Genomic DNA, 27,549 nt, shown 5'->3' on the forward strand with positions numbered 1-27,549 from the left:
TTCAACCAAAATTGGCCGAGAAAAACATGTGTTGCATTGCTTATTGAACTGCCCTCGTATAAGGACATTCACTGGTATACTTGGGAAGGCAGGGGAACCAGATCTGTCGTTGACTATATAATAACAGATCAGGGATTCAGGAAGGCCGTGAGGGACACACGTGTATTCAGGGGATTCTTTGATGACAATGATCACTATTTAATCTGCAATGAAATTGGTATTGTGAGGCCGAAAGTGCAGGAGGTCAGGTCCATACGTAGGAGGACAAGAGTGGAGAAACTTCAGTATAAGGAAATCAGGCACAAGTACAAAACAGTGATCTCAGAAAGGTACCAGTTAGTTGAATGTCGTCAATTACAGTCGTTGGAAAAGGAATGTACAAGGTACAGGGACACAGTACCAGAAATGGCTAAAGAATGTCTTGGAATAGTTGTGTGTTAAGGTAGGATGAAGCAAACAGCTTGGTGGAATGATACAGTCAAAGCAGCCTGTAAAAGGACAAAGAAGGCGTACCAAAACTGGTTACATACTAGAACTCAGGTAGACAGAGAAAGTTATGTTGAAGAAAGAAACAAAGCCAAACAGATAACTGCAGTATCCAAGAAGAAATCTTGGGAAGACTTTGGAAACAGGTTTGAAGACTTTGGGTCAAGCTACTGGAAAACCATTCTGGAGTGTAATTAGCAGTCTTCGAAAGGGAGGTAAGAAGGAAATGACAAGTATTTTGGACAGGTCAGGAAAACTGCTGGTGAAACCTGTTGATGCCTTGGGCAGATGGAGGGAATATTTTGAAGAGTTGCTCAATGTAGGTGAAAATAGGATCAGTAATGTTTCAGATTTCGAGGTAGAATGGGATAGGAATGATGATGGAAATAGGATCACATTTGAGGAAGTGGAGAAAATGGTCAATAGACTGCAGTGCAATAAAGCGGCTGGGGTGGATGAAATTAAGTCGGAACTCATCAAATACAGTGGAATGTCAGGTCTTAAATGGTTACACAGGATTATTGAAATGGCGTGGGAGTCGGGACAGGTTCCATCAGACTGGACGAAAGCAGTAATCACACCAATCTTTAAACATGGAAACATAAGAGATTGTAACAACTACAGAGGTATCTCTTTAATCAGCGTTGTGGGAAAAATATTCTCAGGTACTGTTGAAAGGAAAGTGCGAGTATTAGTTGAGGACAAACTGGATGAAAATCAGTGTGCGTTTAGGCCTCTTAAAGGTTGTCAGGACAAGATCTTTAGCTTACGGCAAATAATGGAGAAGTGTTACGAGTGGAACAGGGAATTGTATCTATGCTTTATAGATCTAGAAACGGCATATGACCGGGTTCCTAGGAGGAAGTTATTGTCTGTTCTACGAGATTATGGAATAGGAGGCAAACTTTTGCAAGCAATTAAAGGTCTTTACATAGATAGGCAGCAGTTAGAGTTGACGGTAAATTGAGTTAATGGTTCAGAGTAGTTTCAGGGGTAAGACAAGGCTGCAACCTAAGGATCATATGTTGAAAACAATAGACTGGCTGGGTGAGATTAAGATATGTGAACATAAAATAAGCAGTCTCGCATATGCGGATGACTTAGTTGTGATGGCAGATTTGATTGAAAGTTTGCAAAGTAATATTTCAGAGCTAGATCAGAAATGTAAGGACTATGGTATGAAGATTAGCATCTCCAAAACGAAAGTAATGTCAGTGGGAAAGAGATATAAACGGATTGAGTGCCAAATAGGAGGAACAAAGTTAGAACAGGTGGACGGTATCAAGTACTTAGGATGCATATTCTCACAGGATGGCAAAATAGTGAAAGAACTGGAAGCGAGGTGTAGCAAAGCTAATGCAGTGAGCGCTCAGCTACGATCTACTCTCTTCTGCAAGAAGGAAGTCACTACCAAGACTAAGTTATCTGTGCACCGTTCGATCTTTCGACCAACTGTGTTTTATGGGAGCGAAAGCTGGGTGGATTCAGGTTACTTTATCAATAAGATTGAGGTTACGGATATGAAAGTAGCTAGGATGATTGCAGGTACTAGTAGATGGGAACAATGGCAGGAGGGTGTCCACAATGAGGAAATCAAAGAAAAACTGGGAATGAACCCTATAGATGTAGCAGTCAGCGCAAACAGGCTTAGATGGTGGGGTCATGTTACACGCATGGGAGAAGCAAGGTTACCCAAGAGACTCATAGTAGAGGGTAGGAGGAGTCGGGGCAGACCAAGGAGAAGGTACCTGGATTCGGTTAAGAATGATTTTGAAGTAATAGGCTTAACATCAGAAGACGCACCAATGTTAGCACTGAATATGGGATCATAGAGGAATTTTATAAGGGGGACTATGCTCCAGACTGAACGCTGAAAGACATAATCAGTCTTAAATGATGATGATGACGATGATTTATATTTCTCTCTTTACTGCTAGTTTCCAGGTCGTAGACCCATTCTCAAACCATTCTTCTATATCAGACAAGCAGTCAAGGTGGAACCTGACATGGTCACTGGGCACCAGTGGCATATAAAGGAGCCTGAATAAACAAGCTTTCTGCCCGTGGCTTCGCAGCATACAGACATACATATTTCACATATATATTTATGCACATATACCATCTTCATTGAATTTCCCCTGAAATTTCATTCGAATGCAGTGGAAAACTGTAGTGTAGGCTCAATACGGTTTAATCAAAAATCGTGGACAATAGTTCAACTTTTTGGATGTGAAAATGGAATAAACACCACTTTTCAAACTGGAAATAGGATGCTGTAAGTATTTCATTTCTTTTCTTGACGTTCACTGACATTACTTTCATTTTTAAATTTTGATTATCTCAAGTGTGTGGATTGAAATGAAACTTCGAGGAGTTTTGAGAGCAACCTTCATTTCAATTCACCAACAGGGCACCAAAACGGATGAGCTCGTTGTGTTCGTGAATCATTCTTTGAAGGTTCAGTACTATACCACACTTTACTCACGCTACAGAATCATATCTTCGATCTACCTCCAGTTTTTCATCTCCTATAAAGTATATCTTAACAGTTTCATTTCTCCATTTCTTAGGGGAAGAAGAGATTCAGGCCTGCGGTAAATTTGACATGGCACTTTGAATGTGGTCGCTAATCCATTTTCTTCTACTTCAAATAACGTTCCTAATGAAGGCATGTGAAAGGATGAATTACGTGGCCTCATATTGTTCAATAATAACAAAATACATATACAAAAAGGACTAATTTCTGGGTCGAAAGCGCATTCTCAATTCCTGAAGCTCTACTTATGTTTAGAAAGGAATGTTTGAGAATAGCGCTACAGCATCGGAACTAGCAACGAAAGAGTTAAATATTAGCGGTTAACACAAGTACATAGTTAATTTGTGGAATATCTAGTCCAAGACAGATACGGGTGCAGCGTGTAACGGCCACTGGCCACTGCGGGGCACCGAGCGAGGTGGCGTAGGGTTAGCACACTGGACTCGCATTCGGGAGGACGACGGTTCAATCCCGCATCCGGCCATCCTGATTTAGGTTTTCGGTGATTTCCTAAATCGCTCCAGGTAAATGCCGGAATGGTTCCTTTCAAAGGGCACGGCTGACTTCCCTTCATTAATCCGGTTAGACCGATGACCTCGCTGGCTGGTCTCCTCCCCCAAACAACCCCCATTGCGGGGCCGAATGCCGCCTCGTGGTGCTGCGAGCGCGCCAAGGAAAATCAACAGGCGACGAAAAGACGCTGGGCTATCTTTCCAGCGACGACAAGAGGGCCCAAATGGGGAAAACAAACTTTGACCTAGGACCGATTATTATGATACCGCATCTGGGCACGTGGATCCCGAAAACGGCGAACCTGGTCGGCTGATGGCGTGTTACTGTCATGAGAATCCATGTGTTGAAGGGTTTATGACACCGCGAGCAAACAAAGGTGTTGGATGCCACTCCTCATCGCAGGACATGGAAGTCGAAGCCTCGCTCGCTCTGCATAGGAGGGTAGGCGGCAGTAGGGGGCAGATTTAACGACGGCGTGCAGTGCTGCTGGTACAGGCGCAAGTGTTTCGGAGCACACGGCTCGACGCACATTGTTAACACAGCAGTTCGCAGCAGACGACCGCTCGGTGTTACCATGACGACCCAACGAAATCGAGCACGAAATCGTCGAGAATGGACCATGGATCAATGGAAACGTCTCACCTGGTCTCACAAGTCGTGTTTTTTTTTTTTTTTTTTTTTCTTACACTAAGTCAGCGGTCGTGACTACATACGCCATCATCCAAACGTACGGCTAAACTTAACAAGCACCATACAACGGACACAGGCTGCTGTAGGCACAATACGGTATTTGTTTCCCGGAAATCGTCTTGACTGGTTAGTTATGTCATCGTACGTTCAGAACACGCTTATGTGATGCCTGTGCCGTCACTATTTAGTACTTACGCTGCTTATTCGCAGTGATGCCTTGTTTTGGAATTTACTTTTCGGAAAATGGGCTGGTAGTACCCCATTGAACAAATACATCTACAGTATGAAACTCCGGAAAAAAATTGTTTTTGAGCGTTCCAAAAATTGAGAAGATAAGTAAAATTAGGTAGCAACTCGCTCATAAAGATCAAATGCCCAATACGTGAGTTTATTTCTGTAAGCATCATTTTGATGTAAGTAGACACTGTATGAACACGGGCGCTGATGACCGCGCAGTTGGGCGCCCCACAAAGCAGAAATCATCATCATCATCATCATCATCTCTATGAACACATTATAGCCTGTAGCGTAGTAGATAGCATGCTGAACGTCTAATGCAATATTTGCAAGACCGATTCTCATTCGGAGGAAGTTTGTTTTTCTTTTCCCCTCCTCTTCTCTTCACTTAATACTGGTGTCTTTTTAAGTTTACTTTATTCGTAATACAGTTATGTAGTAGCTTTAAATTCTATATGATATGACATTTCTATAAAATTGCCATTTAGTAACTTCATTTTACACTTGGTCAGTTCGAGATACATCACAAAGTTGGAGTGAAGAAACTGTATTTAATGCGTGTGGTAGCTCTTATTCCGATGACTCTGGAACACCATTTAACATCTTCCGACCGCATTATACTCCCCAAACAAGTCATCGAAGACAATAATTTGTCACTTACAACTGTTTCCATTCAACCTGATGTAAAGCTGTGTGATTCTGACAAAGAGAAAAATTGAACACTGCTTGGAACCCACGACGAAATGTAATAAGAAAGTGAAAGTCGGTCCTACTTAAGCACTTTTAGATCGCAGTGTTTCAGCATCACTTACATATGCAGTAAAATAACGGATACTTTAAGGTTCTACTGCGTAAACTGCATATTTCGTAGAGCTAATTTTCCGGTGATTTAAATTAATGACACGGAGGAACAGAACATGGCAGTATGTAAGCCGACGGTGCTCTGCGGATCCCCACGAGTGTTAGGACGCTGTCTGAAAATTTGAAAACTGAAAAAAGAGGTACTTGGAAAACAGTAATAGTTCTGGCAACAACTACAGATATTAACTGCCAGAACTATCTTCTGAATGAAAATGTTTCCAACGTTTCTTATTGAGCAGGCTTTCACAAGCAGCCTTGGAAAACCTTTAGCATGGTCCGAACAAATAACACAGTTCCAGATTCCCTCACTTTTAACATAATTTTACAACTTATTGCTGTGTCACAGTACTTCCTTCCCAGTCACCATGCAGTGCAGTTTTCATGTTTCTTATTTCCGGAACTTGATTATCTGGGTTGTTTCGAAGAACGAAGAGGACATACACGCATCAACTTTCCGAAGGATTCCGCAGTCAGTCTTCACAAAATTCCTTTCCACTTTTACTTAGAAGTTGGAAACGCATTTTCCATCACTAAATAACTACACCGTTTGCAAAAATGTACGAAAGAAAAACACTAGAAACTTCCATACGATGCATGTTCCAAGGAACATTGCATCATAATTCGGAGTAACACAGGTGAATAAGTAGCGGAAGTACTAGACAGTGACGTCAGCGGCATCACATAAACGTGTTCTGAACATACGATGACATAATTAACCAGTTAAGACGATTTCCGGGAAACAGTCAAGTATCGTAATTATCTGCCGACACTGAGCAAGTGACTTTCAAATAAAATGCCGCCCCTGTACAGGAGTACACATAATGGACGTACGAGTACAGGTTGTAGATGTGTGGTTGACGACATACCGAAGTTTAGGTCTGACCGTCAGTCGTGCTCAGGTAGCCCGAGGGTAAGTTGGAAACATCGGCTCAAATTTTCATTGAAGTCATCCCATTATGCAGCTGACGGTTGTTCATATTCGCAGCTGCGAAGGCATTTAATGTACATGTGTACCAGTAACTACGGCTAACACTCTCGTAACACATATAGAGCTTCGTGTTACTCCTGGCGTGTGACGTCACCAGAGCTTCAGCAATAACAGTGCGTTTTCGATCATGTGACCAAATCTTGGAATTTAATGACTTTTGACTTTTAATTACAAAATAACAACAATCCGAACCATATTTTTAATATAGGGAAATGGCCTTTAGTGCTACAGGGGATATTCACCTGATCTTCCTTGGTACTTGTAGCAGTAATCGAAGGGACCATGACAGGTGTGAACTACATGATCATTATTGTGGATCACCTTCATCGCTTCGTGCCTGATGTCTCCACAGGGGGCGCCAGCCTCTTCCAGCAGGATAAATGTTACAGGCAAGTAGCCAGAATCATGCTCATCTGGTTTTGAGGAGCATGATAGTGAACTGGTAGATGTCTTGACCAACAAATTCACCTAGTCTGAACCTCGTGGAACACTTATGGGGCGCTATTGGGCGCCAGCTCTGTACCTACGAGCTCGCAGGGATCATGCCACCTCTGCTTCCACATACCTCCAGAAAACTGCGGAGAACTTTTACAATCCATGCCGCACAGGACGCCGGCCGCGGTGGCCTTGCGGTTCTAGGCGCTGCAATCCGCAACCGCGGGACTGCTACGGTCGCAGGTTCGAATCCTGCCTCGGGCATGGATGTGTGTGATGTCCTTAGGTTAGTTAGGTTTAAGTATTTCTAAGTCTAGGGGACTGATGACCTAATATGTTAAGTCCCATAGTGCTCAGAGCCATTTGAACCCTTTGAACCGCACAGGACTGCTGCTGTGAGGTACGTTCCAAAGGCGGTCCAAACGCTGTTAGACGAGTTCATCAATGTATGTTTTACATTCAGTCCAGTGAAGTGCTTTTATTTTTTGATTCTTTAGGTCGTACTAGGGTCAATTAATATGGAACACTGTCGTTGAGAACATCTCATACTGAGAAAGCATAGCTATTGATTCCAAAGAGACTGATGGAGAAGAAGAAGAAGAAGAAGAAGAAGGAAAAGAAGAAGAGGTTGAACAAGAAGAACATGAAGAAGAAACAAATCAATGAGGATTTGCAGAAAATAAATTCGTGGTGTAATGACCGGCAGTTATCTCTCAATATTAGTAAGTGTGACCTACTGTGTATAACAAAGCGAAACTCCCCATTAAAGTACGAGTACAAAATAAATGCCCAGTCTTTGGAAGCGGTAACATCCATTAAGTATCCGTGTGTGACTATTCGAAATGATCTTAAATGGAACGATGAGATTACACAAGTACTCTAGAGTGCCGTTTATTGATAGAATCCTGAAGCGATGCAGTCCATCAAAAAAGGAAATTGCTTACAATACGTTAGTTCGTCCAGTCTTAAGAGTATTCTTCGTCTGTATGGGACCCTTACCAGTTGGGTCTGATTTAAGAAATTCAGAAGGTCCAAAGAAGAGCGGCAAGATTCGTGACCGGTACATTTAGTCATCGCGAGAGCGTGTCAAATCTCATAGAAAGTTTGAAGTGGGACACACTTGCAGATAGACGACGTGCTAAACGGAAGAGGCTACTCACTAAATTCCAAAATCCGATCTTTGCCGAGAATGTAGAGCATATATTATTACCACCAACTTTCAAATCGCGCAATGATCACCATTCAAAGATAATGGAAATTGGCCCTCGTCTGACACCTTCAGACAGTCGTTTTTTTTTCCCCTCAAGCGATCCACGAGTGGAACAGAGGGGAGGAAATAGGACTTTGGCGTGAATAGTACCCTCCACCACACACCGCTTTGTGGCTAGCGGAGTATATATGTAGATGTAGAAGAAGTTGCAAAGTTAGAGCAACTACAGGCAAAAAGTAATCTCATTAAATTTTATGTTCTGTGGAAGAAATCACAGCATGAGTTGTTCTATATTCCGCTTTAAAGGAAATGACGCTGCTAATAGGTGCATATTTACCTCTGAGGTACTCAATCTCTTCCTGAGTGAAAGTTGGCAACCGTGAGCGGGGACGCCCCTCTGCTGCGCTGTTAGCGTCTACCCTCTGACGTACCACCGCCGGGTAATCCCCCTCCTGGCTGAAGATAGGGTGTGCGTAGAGCCCAACCTGATCAATATCAAGACAAACGTTTGTCACTACCAGTGCACTTGCCTCAAACGTATCATTGATGCAAACAATAAAACGTAGATAGACTGCATGACTGATGAACTTATAATCTCGCGGCACCTATACTGTTTTTTAAATATATCTAGAAGTTTTGTAAACTTATTACACGTCATCACATATTATTTCACTTATAGCAAAAAGTTCTGTATGAAAAATGAAAAGATATATTAATGCCAGGAGCTTTATACTTGTTACTCCTCTCCTCGGCTGTCATCTCCAATGTTCTCAAGAGTTCAGTACAGACTTTATTCGTAGTTTGTGTGTTTTTGACACGTGGGGTTGGATCCTACCACTGTCAACTGGAGGTATTTAAAAATAATCATAAATTAACTTAAAATTTAAAATTAAGAAATATACTGACTAGTCTTTTCAAAATCCTTCTACAAAATTACTCCATTACTGTGCAAAAGGATACCGGCACCTCTCGGAATTTTACTGTTTCTGATATATTTAAAAGCTATTGAAGTAGGCCAGTACACGACATATGAAATAGTCTGCAGGATCTGAGGCGCCCACATGAACTTCATTGTAAAGGTTCACTTATTGTTATTGCACAACAACTTGTAGTCGCTATAAATTTTCCTTAACGTATTATTCATCTGGGATTACACTGCTCTGTTTCCACTCTTCTTGGTTCGGATTGGAAAGGATGTAATTCTTGAAAAGTAACGACACAAGAAATACAGCCCTCACAAAAAGTTTCAGTTTTTTCAGAAATCACGCATTTATATTGAGATATGAGGGTTCAAGTTGTTTTCCCAGGAGTGATCACACTGCAAATCCTTTGGTATTATACTCAAGCATAGACATAACTGAATGGCGCTAACGGAATTGTTGGCTAAGAAGGTATCTGATGATAACGTACTGAAGTAGGGTCACTGGAACAAGGCAAAACTAATTTTCTAACTAGAACAATCGCAGAAGGTCTGTTATCGTAGCATTTACCATACTTACATCAAACTGATACTTCCTCTCAACTGCTTCCAAGTCTTCACTGGAGTTTGAGGCTGGTTTTCTTCCCGTTATATTTAACGTAATTCCTACGGTGCCTGAAACAGATTTCCACTTAGTAAATTAATAAAATACAGTACTTGTACTTAGCATGAAGGAAGTTTTACATTATTTAGAACTGCACGAATGTAATGTGCATTGTTCCATTATCGTATTGATGAAGCTCATTGTAGTGTAGTGAAGAAAGTTTGCAAGTATCGTACCATTAATTACAAACAATGTGGATTAAGTTGCCACCATAAACTAGTGGCAGTTGTAGGCTTATTAAATAGCAGCTACTACAACTATCAATAAGACAGCAACAAAAATTACTGCTAAGTGGAACAACGATTCAACGTGGAACTCTGTCGAGATGATACAACAGAGGCCTGCAGTCGCAGCAACCAGAATTCTTCAAACGTAAAAGTGATAATGATAAATGAAAGTAATAAGTTTGATATTCTGAGTATTTTAGACGGTCAAGTTAATAAAAGTTAATGGCGCTTCAACATATTTACTTATTTTGATAGCAATACTATGACTGCTGTGTGAAAAAATTTTCTTTATTGTTTTCAATAGTCCAAAATTCAGTATACTTGAATTTGAGCGTACTTGCAGTAAAATGGTTTCATACATGGTTCTCCAAAAAACGTTTAAAGTATCAAAATATTACATTCTCCGGTTAGTTGACGGTAGCTGAATGAAAATAAATAATATTGCAAAATGAGCAGCCTTTCGTAATTTATAAAGAAGTACAGTTAAACGTAAGCAGTAAGCTTATTGTGGAGTGCATTTCACTGATGTTTTCCTCTTTGGCCAAAGTGAAGGAACAGCATTTGACAGACATGTCTCCAACTGACTGTTGTAGCCAGTTCTCCATCAGCGACAGCACAACCCTGGCCCCCGCTTACAGCCACCGCCAACCACGTAACGCTACTGAGTCGCTTCTGGATTGCTGTTTTCCGTTACAGTTTTACTGTCCTTCTTAATACATGTCGATAAAACGAGTATCGGACTAGACTAATTTGGCAGCGCTCGATCTAGCAGGCACGTAAAATTCCGGTTTAAAAATAATTTTTTTGTAATGGCAAACAAACCGGCGCTTTCCGTCGACAAAGGGCAGCGTATGAAAGACGAGACGAGTAGCAATTACTTGGGCTCACTCCAACTACACAAAGCAAAAATGAAATTGAAAATATTTGTCGAAGCACAAGAGATAATTCGCCAGACGACCCTTGAGAGAGACACCCTGTATACCTTCTGCCCACGCCACATACACATCTGACGCATATACACTACTGGCCATTAAAATTGTTACACCAAGAAGAAATGCAGACGATAAACGGGTATCCATTCGACAAATATATTATACTAGAACCGACATGTGATTACATTTTCACGCGCTTTGGGTGCATAGAACCTGAGAAATCAGTACCCAGAACAACCACCTCTGGCCGTAATAGCGACCTTGATACGCCTGGGCATTGAGTCAAACAGAGCTTGGATAGCTTGTACAGGTACATCTGCCCATGCAACTTCAACACGATACCACAGTTCATGAAGACTACTGACTGGCGTATTGTGACGAGCCAGTTGCTCAGCCACCATTCACGAGACGTTCTCAACTGGTGAGAGATCTGGAGAATGTGCTGGCCAGGGCAGCAGTCGAACGTTTTCAGCATCCAGAAAGGCCTGTACAGGACCGGAAACATGCGGTCATGCATTATCCTTCTGAAATGTAGGGTTTCGCAGGGATCGAATGAAGGGTAGAGCCTCGGGTAGTAACACTTCTGAAATGTAACGTACACTGTTCAAAGTGCCGTCAATGCGAACAAGAGGTGACCGAGACGTGTAACCAATGGCAACCCATACCATCACATCGGGTGATACGCCACTATGGCGATGACGAATACATGCTTCCAATGTGCGTGCACTGCGATGTCGCCAAACACGGATGCGACCATCATGATGCTGTAAACAGAACCTGGATTCATCCGAAAAAATGACGTTTTGCCATTCGTGCACCCAGGTTCGTCTTTGAGTACACCATCGCAGGCGCTCCTGTCTGTGACGCAGCGTCAAGGGTAACCGGAGCCATGGTCTCCGAGCTGATAGTCCAACCTGCTGCAAACGTCGTCGAACCGTTCGTGCAGATGGTTGTTGTCTTGCAAGCGTCCCCATCTGTTGACTCACGGATCGAGACGTGGCTGCACGATCCATTACAGTCGGAAACGTAATGGTACGCATTTCTTCTCCTTACACGAGGCATCACAACAATGTTTCACCAGCCAACGCCGGTCAACTGCTCTTTGTGTATGAGAAATCGATTGGAAACTTTCCTCATGTCAGCACGTTGTAGGTGTCGCCACCGGCGCCAACCTTGTGTGAATGCTATGAAAAGCTAATCATTTGCATATCACAGCATCTTCTTCCTGTTGTTTAAATTTCGCGTCTGTAGCACGTCGTGTTCGTGGTGTAGCAATTTTAATGGCCAGTAGTGTATTTACATGCCTCCTCCTCCTCCCCCCTTACTGTGTCCACTTCTTTCTCCCGCTCTCTGTTCACCTCATTTCCCTCCCTCTGTACATATCCTTCTCTTCGTTGTCTCTGCCTTTCCATGTCCTCCTCCCTCTCCACCTCCTCTGCTCCTCACTCCGAGCCTATCTTCCTCCTTCCTCATTGTGTCCAGCTCTCCCTCTCCCTTCACTCTGTCGCATCCTTTCTGTCTTCCTCGTCCCCTGTTCACTACCCCCCTACACCTTCCACTTCCCTCCTGCATCTCCCCTTGCTCCCCTTCTGCCTGTCGATCACCCCTTCCCCATCTGTATGTTTGTCCTCCCCTCAGACTCTGATCGCCTCCTCCTGCCTTCTCTGTTCATCTCATCCTCTCACTCACTGTCTCTCCATCTTCTCATACACTCCCTCCCTCTTTTTCTATTCATATCCTCTACCCACTTTCTCTGTCCTCCTCATTCTCCCCCTCTCACACTTTCTAGCTCCTCCTTCTCTTCTCCTCCCCTCCCCCCTACCCCACTGTCTCTGCTCTGCCTTACTCATCTGTATGTGTAGCCCGTGCAAAGCATACCGATACTACCTGCACAACACATTTCCTCCCCTGTGTCCCTCTTTCCGTCTCCTACCCCCCTCCCCACTCTGTCCATCTCATTCTCCCCCTCTGCTGGACATACATTCACACATAAATCCCACCTGTGGTCTCTGATGGCTTGTTCAGAATATTATAATTATGATTTATTCAGCTTTCTGACCAGTATTATGTTTGTTTCCGTGAAAATACTTTCACAACACTGAAAAAATCCTGCAATACACAATCAGCAGAACATAGTAGCATGAAAGGATGCGAATATTTACGCAAAACTACTCTGATATGCTTGCTGTCACTGTGGGGACAGCTGGACATAGCTGCTTTTCCACTGCATTCAGTGAACCAATAGACGATTAGCACATTGGCCTATTCTCCCTCAGTAAATCCGCCCAGGCCGCTATGTACCGCTGTTAATGTACAACTACCACTACCAGAGAAACAAATCCCAGATTGGACAGAGGAATACTGAATGCAAGCCTGAGGACCAGTATTAAAGTAGACCTTACTGTTGTGAACAGCAAGTACCGTGAGTGAAATGCCGTCGACATTTGCATTGCTTTGCAAATTTTCACCATAATACCGGTACAACGGTTAAGAAAGCAAACGAAATGTTGTTAGCCTGCAAGGAGAACACAGATAACTTGTACCAAAATATTTGGAAAATATTTCCTAACAACTTTCAAAATTTTGTTGGTGGAGTTCTGGTTCACCCAGTACGGTATATATTTTCAAATGGAACTTGCTCATCGACATTAACAAAATGTCAGTGCTTGTGTTATGGATTCCTCTGGTAGAAGTCCACGAGCAACTGTAGTTTGAAAATTGTAGATACTGTTCCATGTGTCAGCACTAACTTACGAAAAAAAACTGAATAAACAAATACTTTGGATTCTGAAGAAGAAAGAAGTTTGCCCTTCGAGTGTGGTGTTCAGTACGCCACCCACCAGCCTCATTACAAGGCTCCAGTCTGTCATTGAAAGCCTGAAGTAAGCACGGTAGCACTTCAGCGGAAGTTTCTGCGCAGTCAGTAGGAATACGGCCTTTTATATCATCTACTATAGTAGATTTGTCCTTATAAACAGTTTTATAACTTTCCAGAGAGAAACTACGGGAGTCAAATCTATTGAACCACTCGGTGATGGTGTAGGCCGCCTTCGTCGAATCCAGCGATATGAAAACAGTCACTGAAGATGAGCTATTGGTAGGATGCGGGAACAGTCGTGAATCATACACGAGAAGTAATCATCAGGTTGACCGACTGAATTAATTCGAGAAAGCGTGATACGTGCAGGATCTAACAACAGTGAGAAACATACCATTCTGCTTGGCCCTGAACTGTTCTTGATAGAGGCGGTAGACGAGTCCATGTGCTCTGATGACGGTGTGTGCAGCCAGGTAGTCGCCGATGCCCGGAGCGCTCTGTGACGGGGCCTGAAATTCCGCGGAAGCGTAGCCGGTGGTGAACACTTCCGGCTCGTTGAACGTGGTCCACATCTTCACCTGCGAGACGACAGCCGTCAGAGGCGTAATCACAGTGAGCAGGAACCGATATGATAAACACTGGAGCCATCGATACTCACTCTGTCTCCAAAGTTTTCAAACAGCACTCTGGCATACTCCACGAAGTAGTCAGCGAGAATTGGGTTTGGCCATCCACCGATGTACTGCAGCGCTTGCGGCAGGTCCCAGTGGTACATTGTCACCTGCACAACAAGTTTGCTTCGTGAACTTAAATTCCAGATCCCATAACTTGTTGCCCATCGATTACATTTTTCAGTCTTAAATCTAGTGGTTCCCTGTCCATTCCAAAATCAGGTTTACCTCAGCGTTCAGGGTGGTTTTGCTAATTGGAGACAAACTGCAGGAAACTATGGCTGAGAGGACAAGAAGTCATATGGACACATGGCTAAAAGTGCGTTTCAAGGGAGAAACACTCTCATGAAGTTGGAAATAATGCGTATTTGAGAGTGGATCCAAAACACTAGTACAAACAGAACATTTCCACTTCCGTGATGTATTGTCATGTACGTTTTCAGTCTTTGTAACGTACACAGTCAAATATTTTTTATCTCTAGCTTGAATTGGGTGTACTTCTCTTCGTGCGAATTTCCCGTCAGAAGTGTTCATATTCTATTTTGCTGTATATCGTATCAAGGATCATTTCTTGCAATTTATCTTTTTTTGTCAAAATCACCTTGTATATGTCTATTACAGGAGGAAAAAATGCATTCCATGGAACTCAACGAAATTGCGATGTTTCGAGATAAAAAAAAAAATGGTTCAAATGGCTCTGAGCACTATGGGACTTAACATCTGAGGTCATCAGTCCCCTAGAACTTCGAACTACTTAAACCTAACTAATCTAAGGACAGCGCACACTTCCACGCCCGAGGCAGGATTGGAACCTGCGAGCGTAGCGGTCTCGCGGTTCCAGACTGAAGCGCGGCCATACCGGCCGGTCGTTTCGAGACAGGTTGTTGTTCACGTTATAGCTATTTTTCTCTCTTTGTGTACTAGCAATTACGATTTCGCAGCAAAGGGGGTATGGCCTACCAGTGTGTAGATTGCAGCTTGAGCCAGGACGCTCACAGAGAAAATAGTCATCTGGACTAGACCAGACAATCAAAAATGGGTCTAAATGCTGGCTCACCTCATTATCTTAACCTTACTTGTTGACTTGAGCATATTTCTGCAGAATATGATATGATTTTATAGACTTCTCTTGATTATAGTCTCTGCACGTGGTAATCCTGCTACGATCGATACTTATAACGACTGCAACTTGATGCTGAACCTGATTTCTTCAAAACCTACAGCCGTCTTTATGACGTCATTTATTGTTGGCTAGCAGTTTCGGCGGTACAATGCACTATCTTCATTCCTTAGTGATGCTGAAGGGCTTAATACCATCCGTAGACACAACGCATCACTGGCCAACGTAACTGGTTTACGCAGACTACTTGTAATCGTGAAGCTGTCACTCCTGCCTTCAAATCATGGCACTGACAACTCGTCCTCAATTCACTCTTCGAAAGGTGATTTGAAGTGACGAAACCAAAGTCTTATATTACTTGTGGATCAGTTCTTATACCAGCAATTCCCGCACGTAACGTACACTTGGAACGTTACACTGTTTTAGAGTAACCCCAAGCATGGTCGTGGTATAAACAACACTGAGTACCTAATTTCATGTTTCCTAGCGGTCATCTTCTACTGGCGTCTAATAAAATCTGGGCACGTAATTCACACTACTCGAACCATGAATGGGGCATAGCACGTAACCGAGATTGCGAAAGAACACGTTGTGTCCTATATAGACAAGTTTTGAGCTTATGACTTAACAAACCGGCCGCGGTGGCCGAATGGTTCTAGGCGCTTCAGTCCGGAACCACACGGCTGCTACGGTCGCAGGTTCGAATCCTGCCTCGGGCATGGATGTGTGTGATGTCCTTAGGTTAGTTAGGTTTACTTGGTTCTAAGTCTAGGGGACTGATGACCTCAGATGTTAAGTCCCGTAGTTCATAGAGCCATTTGAACCACTTGAATCTAAGACAACAATGTGCCCGAAAGTTCCACCTCTCCCCTAATTTTTACATACTTATGGCCAGTAAACTAGATCCAGTATTATTTACGCTAATGTACCATTGCATTACTAGCACAAGACAAATGAAACGGTGTAGACAGACAAAGAAACCCCTTTATAACAACGTTCGACTACATATGGAAACCTATACTTGCATAACGACTCTTTGGTCACACCTGCATGTATGCTTCTCTCTTACCAGAGGCTGGATTCCGTTCGCGAGCAGCTCGTTGATGAGATTGTTGTAGTAGTCGATGCCCGGTTGGTTGATGACGTCGAGGTCTCCAGTGGGCAGGATGCGTGTCCAGGCAATGGAGAAACGGTACACGTCCGCTTGTCCGTAAACAAAACAGAATAAAATACGTAAGTAAGTTTATGAAAACAGCGCCGCTGTCCTTGTTGACCAATTCATTCTAAGAGTACGGGAAGAATGTACGAATATATTAACCATACTGTAGGTCTCTTTCAAAAGTTATGCTATAAATTTTAAATGACATAGATAAATAAACAAGAGCGTGTAGTACACTACGTGTGAGAGTCGAGTACAGTTGAGAATACATTTTGATCTTTGAGCAAAGGGACGAAACACTTCACGAGAATGGAGAATGGAGCAGGCATGTGACAATGATAACAAAAATCACGGTTAAGTATATTATAACGAAACAGGAACAGTGTCAGGAAAGAAATAGCATTCTTACATTTTTTTTATTCTGACATTCTGTCAGAGAAAATTATTACATCAACAAACCGAAAACGTTCGACGACCGTATTTCCAGCAAAAGTCTTGCTGTACAGGGTGCAATAAACCCTCTGTCAGAGAGCTGCTAGCACGTCTACCTGAGAGTATGCGAATTTAAACGGCTTACCGTGGATTACGTTATGCATACATTCAATGTTATTGTTGTTGTCTTCAGTCCTGAGACTGGTTTGATGCAGCTCTCCATGCTACCCTATCCTGTGCAAGCTTCTTCATCTCCCAGTACTTACTGCAACCTACATCCTTCTGAATCTGCTTAGTGTATTCATCTCCTGGTCTCCCTCTACGATTTTTACCCTCCACGCTGCCCTCCAATGCTAAATTTGTGATCCCTTGATGCCTCAGAACATGTCCTACCAACCGGTCCCTTCTTCTTGTCAAGTTGTACCACAAACTCCTCTTCTCCCCAAATCTGTTCAATACCTCCTCATTAGTTATGTGATCTACCCATCTAATCTTCAGCATTCTTCTGTTGTACCACATTTCACAAGCTTCTATTCTCTTCTTGTCCAAACTAGTTATAGTCCATGTTTCACTTCCATACATGGCTACACTCCATACAAATACTTTCAGAAACGACTACCTGACACTTAAATCTATACAAATTTCTCTTCTTCAGAAACGCTTTCCTTGCCATTGTCAGTCTACATTTTATATCCTCTCTACTTCGACCATCATCAGTTATTTTGCTCCCCAAACAGCAAAACTCCTTTACCACTTTAAGTGCCTCATTTCCTAATCAAATTCCCTCAGCATCACCCAACTTAATTCGACTACATTCTATTATCCTTGTTTTGCTTTTGTTGATGTTTATCTTATACCCTCCTTTCAAGACACTGTCCATTCCGTTCAACTGCTCTTCCAAGTCCTTTGCTGTCCCTGACAGAATTACAATGTCATCGGCGAACCTCAAAGTTTTTATTTCTTCTCCATGGATTTTAATACCTACTCCGAATTTTTCTTTTGTTTCCTTTACTGCTTGCTCAATATACAGATTGAATAACATCGGGGACAGGCTACAACCCTGTTTCACGCCCTTCCCAACCGCTGCTTCCCTATCATGCCCCTCGACTCTTATAACTGCCATCTGGTTTCTGTACAAATTGTAAATAGCCTTTAGCTCCCTGTATTTTACCCCTGCCATCTTTAGAATTTGAAAGAGAGTATTCCAGTCAACATTGTCGAAAGCTTTCTGTAAGTCTACAAATGCTAGAAACGTAGGTTTGCCTTTCCTTAATCTATTTTCTAAGATAAGTCGTAGGGTCAGTATTGCCTCACATGTTCCAACAAATTTCTGCGGAATCCAAACTGATCTTACCCAAGGTCGGTTTCTACCAGTTTTTCCATTCGTCTGTAAAGAATTCGCGTTAGTATTTTGCAGCTGTGACTTATTAAACTGATAGTTCGGTAATTTTCACATCTGTCAACACCTGCTTTCTTTGGGATTGGAATTATTATATTCTTCTTGAAGTCTGAGGGTATTTTGCCTGTCTCATACATATTGCTCAGCAGATGGTAGAGTTTTGTCAGGTCTGGCTCTCCCAAGGCCGTCAGTAGTTCTAATGGAATGTTGTCTACTCCCGGGGCCTTGTTTCGACTCAGGTCTTTCAGTGCTCTGTCAAACTCTTCACGCTGTATCGTATCTCCCATTTCACCTTCATCTACACCCTCTTCCATTCCCATAATATTGTCCTCAAGTAGATCGCCCTTGTATAGACCCTCTAAATACTCCTTCCACCTTTCTGCTTTCCCTTCTTTGCTTAGAACTGGGTCTCCATCTGAGCTCTTGATATTCATACAAGTGGTTCTCTTTTCTCCAAAGGTCTCTTTAATTTTCCTGTAGGCAGTATCTATCTTACCCCTAGTGAGACAAGCCTCTACATCCTTACATTTGTCCTCTAGCCATCCCTGCTTAGCCATTTTGCACTTCCTGTCGATATCATTTTTGAGACGTCTGTATTCCTTTTTGCCTGCTTCATTTACTGCATTTTTATATTTTCTCCTTTCATCAATTAAATTCAATGTTTCTTCTATTACCCAAGGATTTCTACTAGCCCTTGTCTTTTCACCTACTTGATCCTCTGCTGCCTTCACTACTTCATCCCTCAGAGCTACCCATTCTTCTTCTACTGTATTTCTTTCCCCCATTCCTGTCAATTGTTCCCTTATGCTCTCCCTGAAACTCTGTACAACCTCTGGTTCTTTCAGTTTATCCAGGTCCCATCTCCTTAAATTCCCACCTTTTTGCAGTTTCTTCAGTTTTAATCTACAGGTCATAACCAATAGATTGTGGTCAGAGTCCACATCTGCCCCTGGAAATGTCTTACAATTTAAAACCTGGTCCCTAAATCTCTATCGTACCATTATATAATCTATCTGATACCTTCTAGTATCTCCAGGATTGTTCCATGTACACAATCTTCTTTTATGGTTCTCGGAGCAAGTATTAGCTATGATTAAGATATGCTCTGTGCAAAATTCTACCAGACGGTTTCCTCTTTCATTTCTCTCCCCCAATCCATATTCACCCACTATGTTTCCTTCTCTCCCTTTTCCTACTCTCGAATTCCAGTCACCCATGACTATTAAATTTTCGTATCCCTTCACTACCTGAATAATTTCTTTTATCTCCTCATACATTTCTTCAATTTCTTCATCATCTGCAGAGCCAGTTGGCATATAAACTAGAACTACCGTAGTAGGCATGGGCTTCGTGTCTATCTTGGCCGCAATAATGCGTTCGCTGTGCTGTTTGTAGTAGCTTACCCGCATTCCCATTGCTTTATTCATTATTAAACCTACTCCTGCATTACCCCTATTTGTGTTTGTATTTATAATCCTGTATTCACATGACCACAAGTCTCGTTCCTCCTGCCACCGAACTTCACTAATTCCCACTATATCTAACTTTAACCTATCCATTTCCCTTTTTAAATTTTCTAACCTACCTGCCCGATTAAGGGATCTGACATTCCACACTCCGATCCGTAGAACGCCAGTTTTCTTTCTCCTGATAATGACGTCCTCTTGAGTAGTCCCCGCCCGGAGATCCGAATGGAGGACTATTTTACCTCCGGAATATTTTACCCAAGAAGACACCATCATCATTTAACCATACAGTAAAGCTGCATGCCCTCGGGAAAAATTACGACTGTAGTTTCTCCTTGCTTTCAGCCGTTCGCAGTACCAGCACAGCAAGGCCGTTTTGGTTATTATTACAAGGCCAGATCAGTCAATCATCCAGACTGTTGCCCTTGCACTACTGAAAAGGCTGCTGCCCCTCTTCAGGAACCACACGTTTGCCTGGCCTCTCAACAGATACCCCTCCGTTGTGGTACGGCCACCAGTATCACTGAGGCACGCAAGCCTCCCCACCAACGTCAAGGTCCATGGTTCATGTGGTTAGGTACATTCAATGGCGACTCATAAAAAATTATTGATGTACAAAGGAGAGAAGAAAGCCAGAAGCTCTGGAGATCTGGTGCTGTAGAAGGCTGATGAAGATCAGCTGGAAAGACCGAGTTACCCGTGTAGAGGTGCTGCCAAGAGTACCAGAAACCGTATCTCTCTGGAGACACCTCAAAAGAAGAAGAGACAACCTGGTAGGGCACATTTTGAAACACAATAATATCAGTGGAACTATATAGCAGGAGCTATAGAGGGGAAGAAACGTCGAGGACGCCCAAGGATGTCACACATGCACCACGTTATGAATGCTGTGGGGTTGCACAACATACGCGGAAGTGAGGAGGAGGGAAGTGGAATGGCATACTACTGTAAACGAATCTCAAGTTTGAACTCTAAAGAGAGAGGAGAGCTGTTTTGGTAGCAGCGACATGACTTCTTCCTGGTAGCGTATATTTTTCATATGTAGCGACGAGGTAGCATCTAGGTCGATAGATGAGAACGTAGTTCACGTTATAGCTTTACAATTTATATTACATGACATGGTAATAAAGGGTTTAAGGCAGCAGGATTGCAACTGGTGTTTCGTATGATGCACTACTGGCCATTAAAACTGCTAAACCAAGAAGAAATGCAGATGATAAGCGGGTATTCATTGGACAAATATATTATACTAGAACTGACATGTTCACGCAGTTTGGGTGCATTGATCCTGAGATATCAGTACCCAGAACAACCACCTCTGGCCGTAATAAAGGCCTTGATACGCCTAAGCATTGAGTCAAATAGAGCTTGGATGGCGTGTACAGGTACAGCTGCCCATGCAGCTTCAACACGATACCACACTTCATCAAGAGTAGTGACTGGCGTGTTGTGACGAGCCAGTTGCTCGGCCATCATTGACCAGACGTTCTCAATTGGTGAGATATCTGGAGAATGTGATGGCCAGGGCAGCAGTCTAACATTTTCTGTATCCAGAATGGCCCGTACAGCACCTGCAACATGCGGTCGTGCATTATCCTTCTGAAATGTAGGGTTTCGCAGGGATCGAATGAAGCGTAGAGCCACGGGTCGTAACACATCTGAAATGTAACGTCCACTGTTCGAACTGCCGTCAATGCGAACAAGAGGTGACCGATACCTGTAACCAATGGCACCCCATACCATCATGCCATCGCCAGTATGGCGATGACGAATACACGCTTCCAATGTGCGTTCACCGCGATGTCGCCAAACACGGATACGACCATCACGACGCTGTAAACAGAACCTGGATTCATCCGAAAAATGACGTTTTGCCATTCGTGCACCCAGGTTCGTCGTTGAGTACACCATTGCAGGCGCACCTATCTGTGATGCAGCGTCGAGGGTAACCGCATCCATAGTCACCGAGCTGATAGTCCATGCTGCTGCAAACGTCGTCGAACTGTTCGTGCAGATGGTTGTTGTCTTCCAAACGTCCCCATCTGTTGACTCAGGGGTCGAGACGTGGCTGCACGATCCATTACAGCCATGCGGATAAGATGCCTGTCATCCCGACTGATAGTGATACGAGGCCGTTGGGATCCAGCACGGCGTTCCGTATTACCCTCCTGAACCCACCGATTCCCTTTTCTGCTAGCAGTCATTGGATCTCGACCAACGCTAGCAGCAATGTCACGGTACTATAATCCGCAATCGCGATAGGCTACAATCCGACCTTTATCAAAGTTGGAAACGTGATGGTACGCATTTCTCCTCCTTGCACGAGCCATCACAACAACGTTCCACCGGGCAACGCCGGTCAACTGCTGTTTGTGTATGAAAAATAGGTTGGAAACTTTCCTCATATCAGCACGTTGTAGGTATCGCCACCGGCGCCAACCTTGTGTGAATGCTCTGAATAGCTGATCATTTGCATATCACAGCATCTTCTTCCTGTCGGTTAAATTTCGCGTCTGTAGCACGTCATCTTCGTGGTGTAGCAATTTGAATGGCGAGTAATGTATTTTAAGTAATGTCTCTTATAGAGTACAGAACTTATTGTCATCTTCAAATGAATGTGCAATTTATGTATCACATTTACATGCAGACGTCACTCTGAGTAGGAACATGCGACAGGTGATGATGGTTGAGCTACAGTAAATGCTGCAGAACAGCAAGCTTTATTGTTGGGTCCACGCCCCTGTGTGCTATAGCAGCGTAACCATGCATTTTATGTGGATTGCATGCAGATCGCGCCATTAAAGTTAACAGTTTGCAGTTAATGATTTGCAAATCTTCCAGTCTGTGAGACAGATTAATGGGACGCAGATTTTGAATGATTATACAGTACGAGCTCATAAACAGAAAGAGGTCCAATTTTCTGAAAGAAATGTTAGGATAAGCGTGAATATTAGGATAAGCAATGCAGGGTATCAGAATCGTAACATTTTGTGAGGCATAAAAGTCAAATGACGCCACCTAAAGAATAAATGTCGGAGTAAATATGGGTGATAGAACATTACATTGAAAAACTACACCTTGCTCGCCACCTTACGGTGAGCGGCGGAGGGTACTTTATGCACTACAGTCAGTTCCCCCCTTCCTGTTCCAGTCGCGATTGGTTCGCGGGAAGAACTATTGCTGGCATGCCTCCGTGTAATTTGGAGTCTTTATAATTTTACCTTCACGATGACTTCGAGAGACGTACGTAGGAGGAACCAATATGTTGGCTGACTCTTCCAGGAACGTGCACTGTCGGAACGTTAATAGTAAACCATACTGTAATGCAGAAAGCCTCTGCTGCACCATCCGCCTATAGAACAAGCTAAGAATCTCAGTGACTCTTCCGCGCTTACTAAATCAACCTGTAACGAAACGCGCCGTTCTTCTTCGGATGTTCTCAGTTTCCTCTATCGACCCTATCTGGTACACATCGCACACGGATGAGAAACATTCGTGTGTTGGTCGAACAAGGGTTTTCTAAGCGTTGTGACTTCCCTGTATACAACAGCATCGTTCGCGAAAAGCCTCACGGAACATCCGACATTCTACACTAATTCATTCATATACATCGTGAAAAGAAATGGTCCTATAACAGTCCGCTGCTGTACGTCCGAAGTTACTCTTACGTCTGATTATTCCTCTTCGTTGAGAATGACCTACAGTGTTCTGTTTGCTGGAAACTCTTCAGTCACATGGCTGGTCTGACATTCCGCACGCTCGTATTTTGTTCATTATGCCGCGCTGCCGAGATGTACCGATATTTCCTGTTGTTTACTGTTATCTCGGGCGCCTGGTTCAACAGAGGGGGTAGTTTTTACGCGACCGTTGTTTCCGGTACTCATGTTGATTCCTGCGGGGCAGACTTTAGGTCACGAGAAATTACATAAAACGCGAGCATAAAACACGTTTCAAAACTCTGCAACAGACCGACGTCAGAGATATAGGCCTGTGGTTTTGTGCGTCTACTCGACGACCCTTCTTCGAAACTGGAATGAGCTGCTCTTCTTCCGATTACTAGGAACTCTTAGCTCCTCCAGCGACCTACAGACGTTAGAAGAGAGCGACTTATTTTGCGTACCCTTATGTCGTACGGTTGTCTCACTAGGTCCAGTGTCCTTGTCTCTGTTGAGCGGTGTCGGTTACCTTTCTGTCCCCTGGTCACTATTCCCGATATCTGTCATTTCCAAGTTCATGCGACTGTTTAAAGGACGAACCACAACACGATGTTCCCCAGTGAAACAGTTTTGGTAAAGGGTACTTCGCATCTTTTTAACAAAACCGTCTCACTGAGCAATACAGCATGAACCTAGGTACTGGTATATACTGTTTTCTATATCTCGTGTGCTTTTTTTGGTTCAGAAAAGATATTAATATCTGTGTGGCCTTTCTAATATAACCACCATGGCAAAGGGCGCCTTAAAACACTTAAATTCAAAATTGATACGTCATTACTGAAACATTCTTTCGTGCTCCGACACTAAGCGCACCAGCCACCACTGCACAGGCCTTTATGTGCCTGAAACAAGCCGACGATGAGAAAATAGACGTAATATACAAGGAATTTGGAAAGAGTGCCTCACATTCTCACGGAGTTAATATTGGCCAAATGGTTGGGCCCAAATATTTGTAGATAATTGGGCCATTTTACTTGTGCGTAGAATGGCCCACGCACAATGGTGTAGGGTGCCTCCTTGTTGACGTTCGTTACACATTTCTACTTGTTTGTGTGTGCCTCTGTACTTCTGCTTCTAGCACTAATACTGTTGTCAGACGTAACACACGCAATAAAGCCTCTTACTGTACTACGGAGCACCACTGCTCTGTCTGCGCCTCGTGTGACAGTGCCTGACGCAAACGTGTAGTGATATGTCTATAGCTCGACTAGGTCCCCTCCCCTTTCACCTAATCTTAATCCCTTACAGTTATAACGCTGAGGACGATTAAAGTCACCGTCATGTTCTAGATCCACTGTCAACTTGCACACTTTACTGGAAAGTCTGTGGCACGCTTGTAACCGAATCCGAAGGCAACCAGGTGCTCGCACAGATCTGTCATTCTTTGAGAACCAAGGCTGCCGGACTGGTAACGATAAGTAGTGAATCCATGGAACACCTCCTCTAGTGCCAACAGACATATGCCTGTCAGTCGATAAAATGTCCCACAGCCCAAAAATGTTTCTTCTGGTCATATGTTAATAAGATTTTTTTTATTTTTTACCAGAACTATCCGCTGCAAGAATGGCGAAAACTTTAATAAAATATTCTGTATGAGCAGAGAAATTGTTGAAACTGTGAAGAGGGATGAAAAACTAGTATAGTCCAATGTGGTTGGAAAGCAAACATAGATCGACTAGAATATTGGATATGTATGAGGTAACTGAAGATATCAAGTTGAGTATGTCTTCGTTAGAAAAAGAGAGTTTCTGCACTGCAGAGCACGCCCGGGGGCTGAAGTAGACTCAAAACATAGTGCAGTTTCGATGAGCAGTAGGTTGAATCTCTACAAGATAAAGGAGAGGTGGTATACGACAAAACAGAAAGCTGCAAAATTAGGACAGTATGAAATGGAGTGCAATTTATATGAGGTAACGACCAATGATCTATATAACGACATGAAAGTAGTTACAAGAATTAAAATGTAGTAAAGCAAAATAATTAAGGCACGACAGAACATCGTTTGTACACAAAACTCCAAAGAGTTATGTATTACGCAGAAATACCCAATCTTAACAACATAAGAAAAACATTACAAGAATCTTATGAATGAGGTAAGAAAATAACACTATAGCTGGCCAGGGAACGAAGTTAATGGCAAGTAAAAGTAGAATGTATCGGGACGGATGAAGAAACAGTATAGAAACCTTATTGAATAAGATATAACTGCAGAAAAAATTGACGTGACATACAGAAAAATTTCTTGTAACTCTGGAGAAGTAAAACGTAGGAAACTTTCATGCAGCTTTCCTTTTCGCTTTGTGGCCGAGCGGTTCTAGGCGCTTCAGTCTGGAACTACGCGACCGCTACGGTCTCAGGTTTGAATCCTGCTTCGGGCATGGATGTGTGTGATGTCCTTAGGTTAGTTAGATTTAAGTAGTTCTAAGTTCTAGGGGACTGATGACCTCAGATGTTAAGTACCAGAGTGCTCAAAGCCATTTGAACCATTTCTCCTTTTCGTTCTGAGCGAGCCCGGTCATCTCTGGACAGCTACTGCGACCTGGTATATTCTTCTGAACCTGTCTACTGTATTCAGCTTTCGTCTCCTCTGTAATTTGTACTTCCCATACTTCTTTCCATTACCAACTTGGTGATTCTCTGACCCCGCAGAATGTGTCTCATCAGCCTGTCCGCTCTTATAGTCAAGTTGTGCCACAAAGTATTCTTCCTCTTTTGGATACACCCATTAGTTATTCGATCTGCCCATCTTATTTCCAACACTCTTCTACAGCACCACATTTCAAAACCTTCCATTTTCGTACAAGCGTACACTCATTTCAGATAACTCCAAAAGAGACTTCTTCCTCCCAGTCTCATGTATGTGAAGTCAGGGGATGGTGGTCAGATGTGTAGGTGTCAGGCAAGTGGATACTTGTTATTGTGTTCAAACTTGCACATGTCTTGTGTCTCTTTTTACATGAGATGTGGGCTTCACATGTATCATGTTGCTGTCAGAGGCCTGCAGCTGTGTACAAGTGGACTGCCAAGAACCATTAGGGAACGGACGGTCTATAACGTTAAAGAGCGAGATATGTGGTACTTTTAAGAGATATCTAAGTGGTCAGTTCTCTAGTATGAGCTGGACACTGAAGCAATTATGGTAAGATGACTATTTCCTTGTGGGTCTGGATATAACGCAAGAGTTTTCTGGGATTTTTAACAAAATGGAGATGTGTAATTACCTTACATCAAACCATGAGCTCTGTGTGCAAGACGACTACCAAGGAAACAGCAGTGAGATTGTGAGCAACAATAAGACATTTTGAATAGACAGTTTAATATGTGTGAGTTCCAGTTGTAGAATAAAGATAAATATCATATTAATACGTCAAATCATTAGCCAAGAACTGAACAATTATATCAGAAACCGTCTATTTATTTTATGAAGTGTCCTTTATATGTGTGCATAAGAAACTTTTACATTTTCCTAAGCTAAAGAATATGCTGTTACCAGATTGCAGGCCACGATTTGTAACTATAGAATGGATGGTGTGCTTGCTTCTGTGGAAGACTGTCTGTTTGTATTAAATGCCAAGAAAGAGTATTTCTATTATGCTCCCCTGCATTCTGTGACTATCGTTTCTGTGTGGTGCAAACAGTTGGACAGCTTACAGAATAGTTGCTGAGATTAACAGTGTTCTGCAATTTTCCTGCTGAGGTTAGAAGAATACATAAACGTTGACTGGTGTACAAGTAAATCTTCCAATCAAGACCGAGAAAAATTAACTTTGTTCTGATTGCCTACAGTTTTAATTATTTACCTGTAAACTGTGTGAAAATTGTTAACACAAGCTCCAACAACAACAACAACATAAGCTTTCCTATTATAGTCAAAGATGTATTATTCTCATTGTAGAACGTTGTTACACACTATACTGTCAAACATATTTGTTGCCAAACTAGGATTGGGTACCATGTTATTCCACAGGTCTCAAGGAAAAGGAGCAATATACTAAAAGGACTTAAACAATTTCCTATTGTAGAAATGACGCCTTTCTGTCTAGCTAATATCTTACTTGTATGCAAAAGAA

At 42.8% G+C, this 27,549-nt stretch overlaps 1 protein-coding gene across 1 annotated transcript in view; it reads right to left on the reverse strand.

Moving 5' to 3' along the window:
• The window catches only part of LOC124743721 (myrosinase 1-like), a 113,257-nt gene that overhangs the window by 53,594 nt on the left and 32,114 nt on the right, over window positions 1-27,549 (reverse strand). The window contains exons 5-9 of the mRNA XM_047248887.1: window positions 16,377-16,510; window positions 14,175-14,297; window positions 13,911-14,094; window positions 9,456-9,550; window positions 8,294-8,441 (exon numbers count right to left, since the gene is read on the reverse strand). Coding sequence (XP_047104843.1) covers window positions 8,294-8,441; window positions 9,456-9,550; window positions 13,911-14,094; window positions 14,175-14,297; window positions 16,377-16,510 — 684 coding nt within the window. The remainder of the gene's footprint in view (window positions 1-8,293; window positions 8,442-9,455; window positions 9,551-13,910; window positions 14,095-14,174; window positions 14,298-16,376; window positions 16,511-27,549) is intronic.

Source organism: Schistocerca piceifrons, unplaced genomic scaffold (assembly GCF_021461385.2).
Source record: "Schistocerca piceifrons isolate TAMUIC-IGC-003096 unplaced genomic scaffold, iqSchPice1.1 HiC_scaffold_2521, whole genome shotgun sequence".
Lineage (NCBI taxonomy): Eukaryota > Metazoa > Arthropoda > Insecta > Orthoptera > Acrididae > Schistocerca > Schistocerca piceifrons.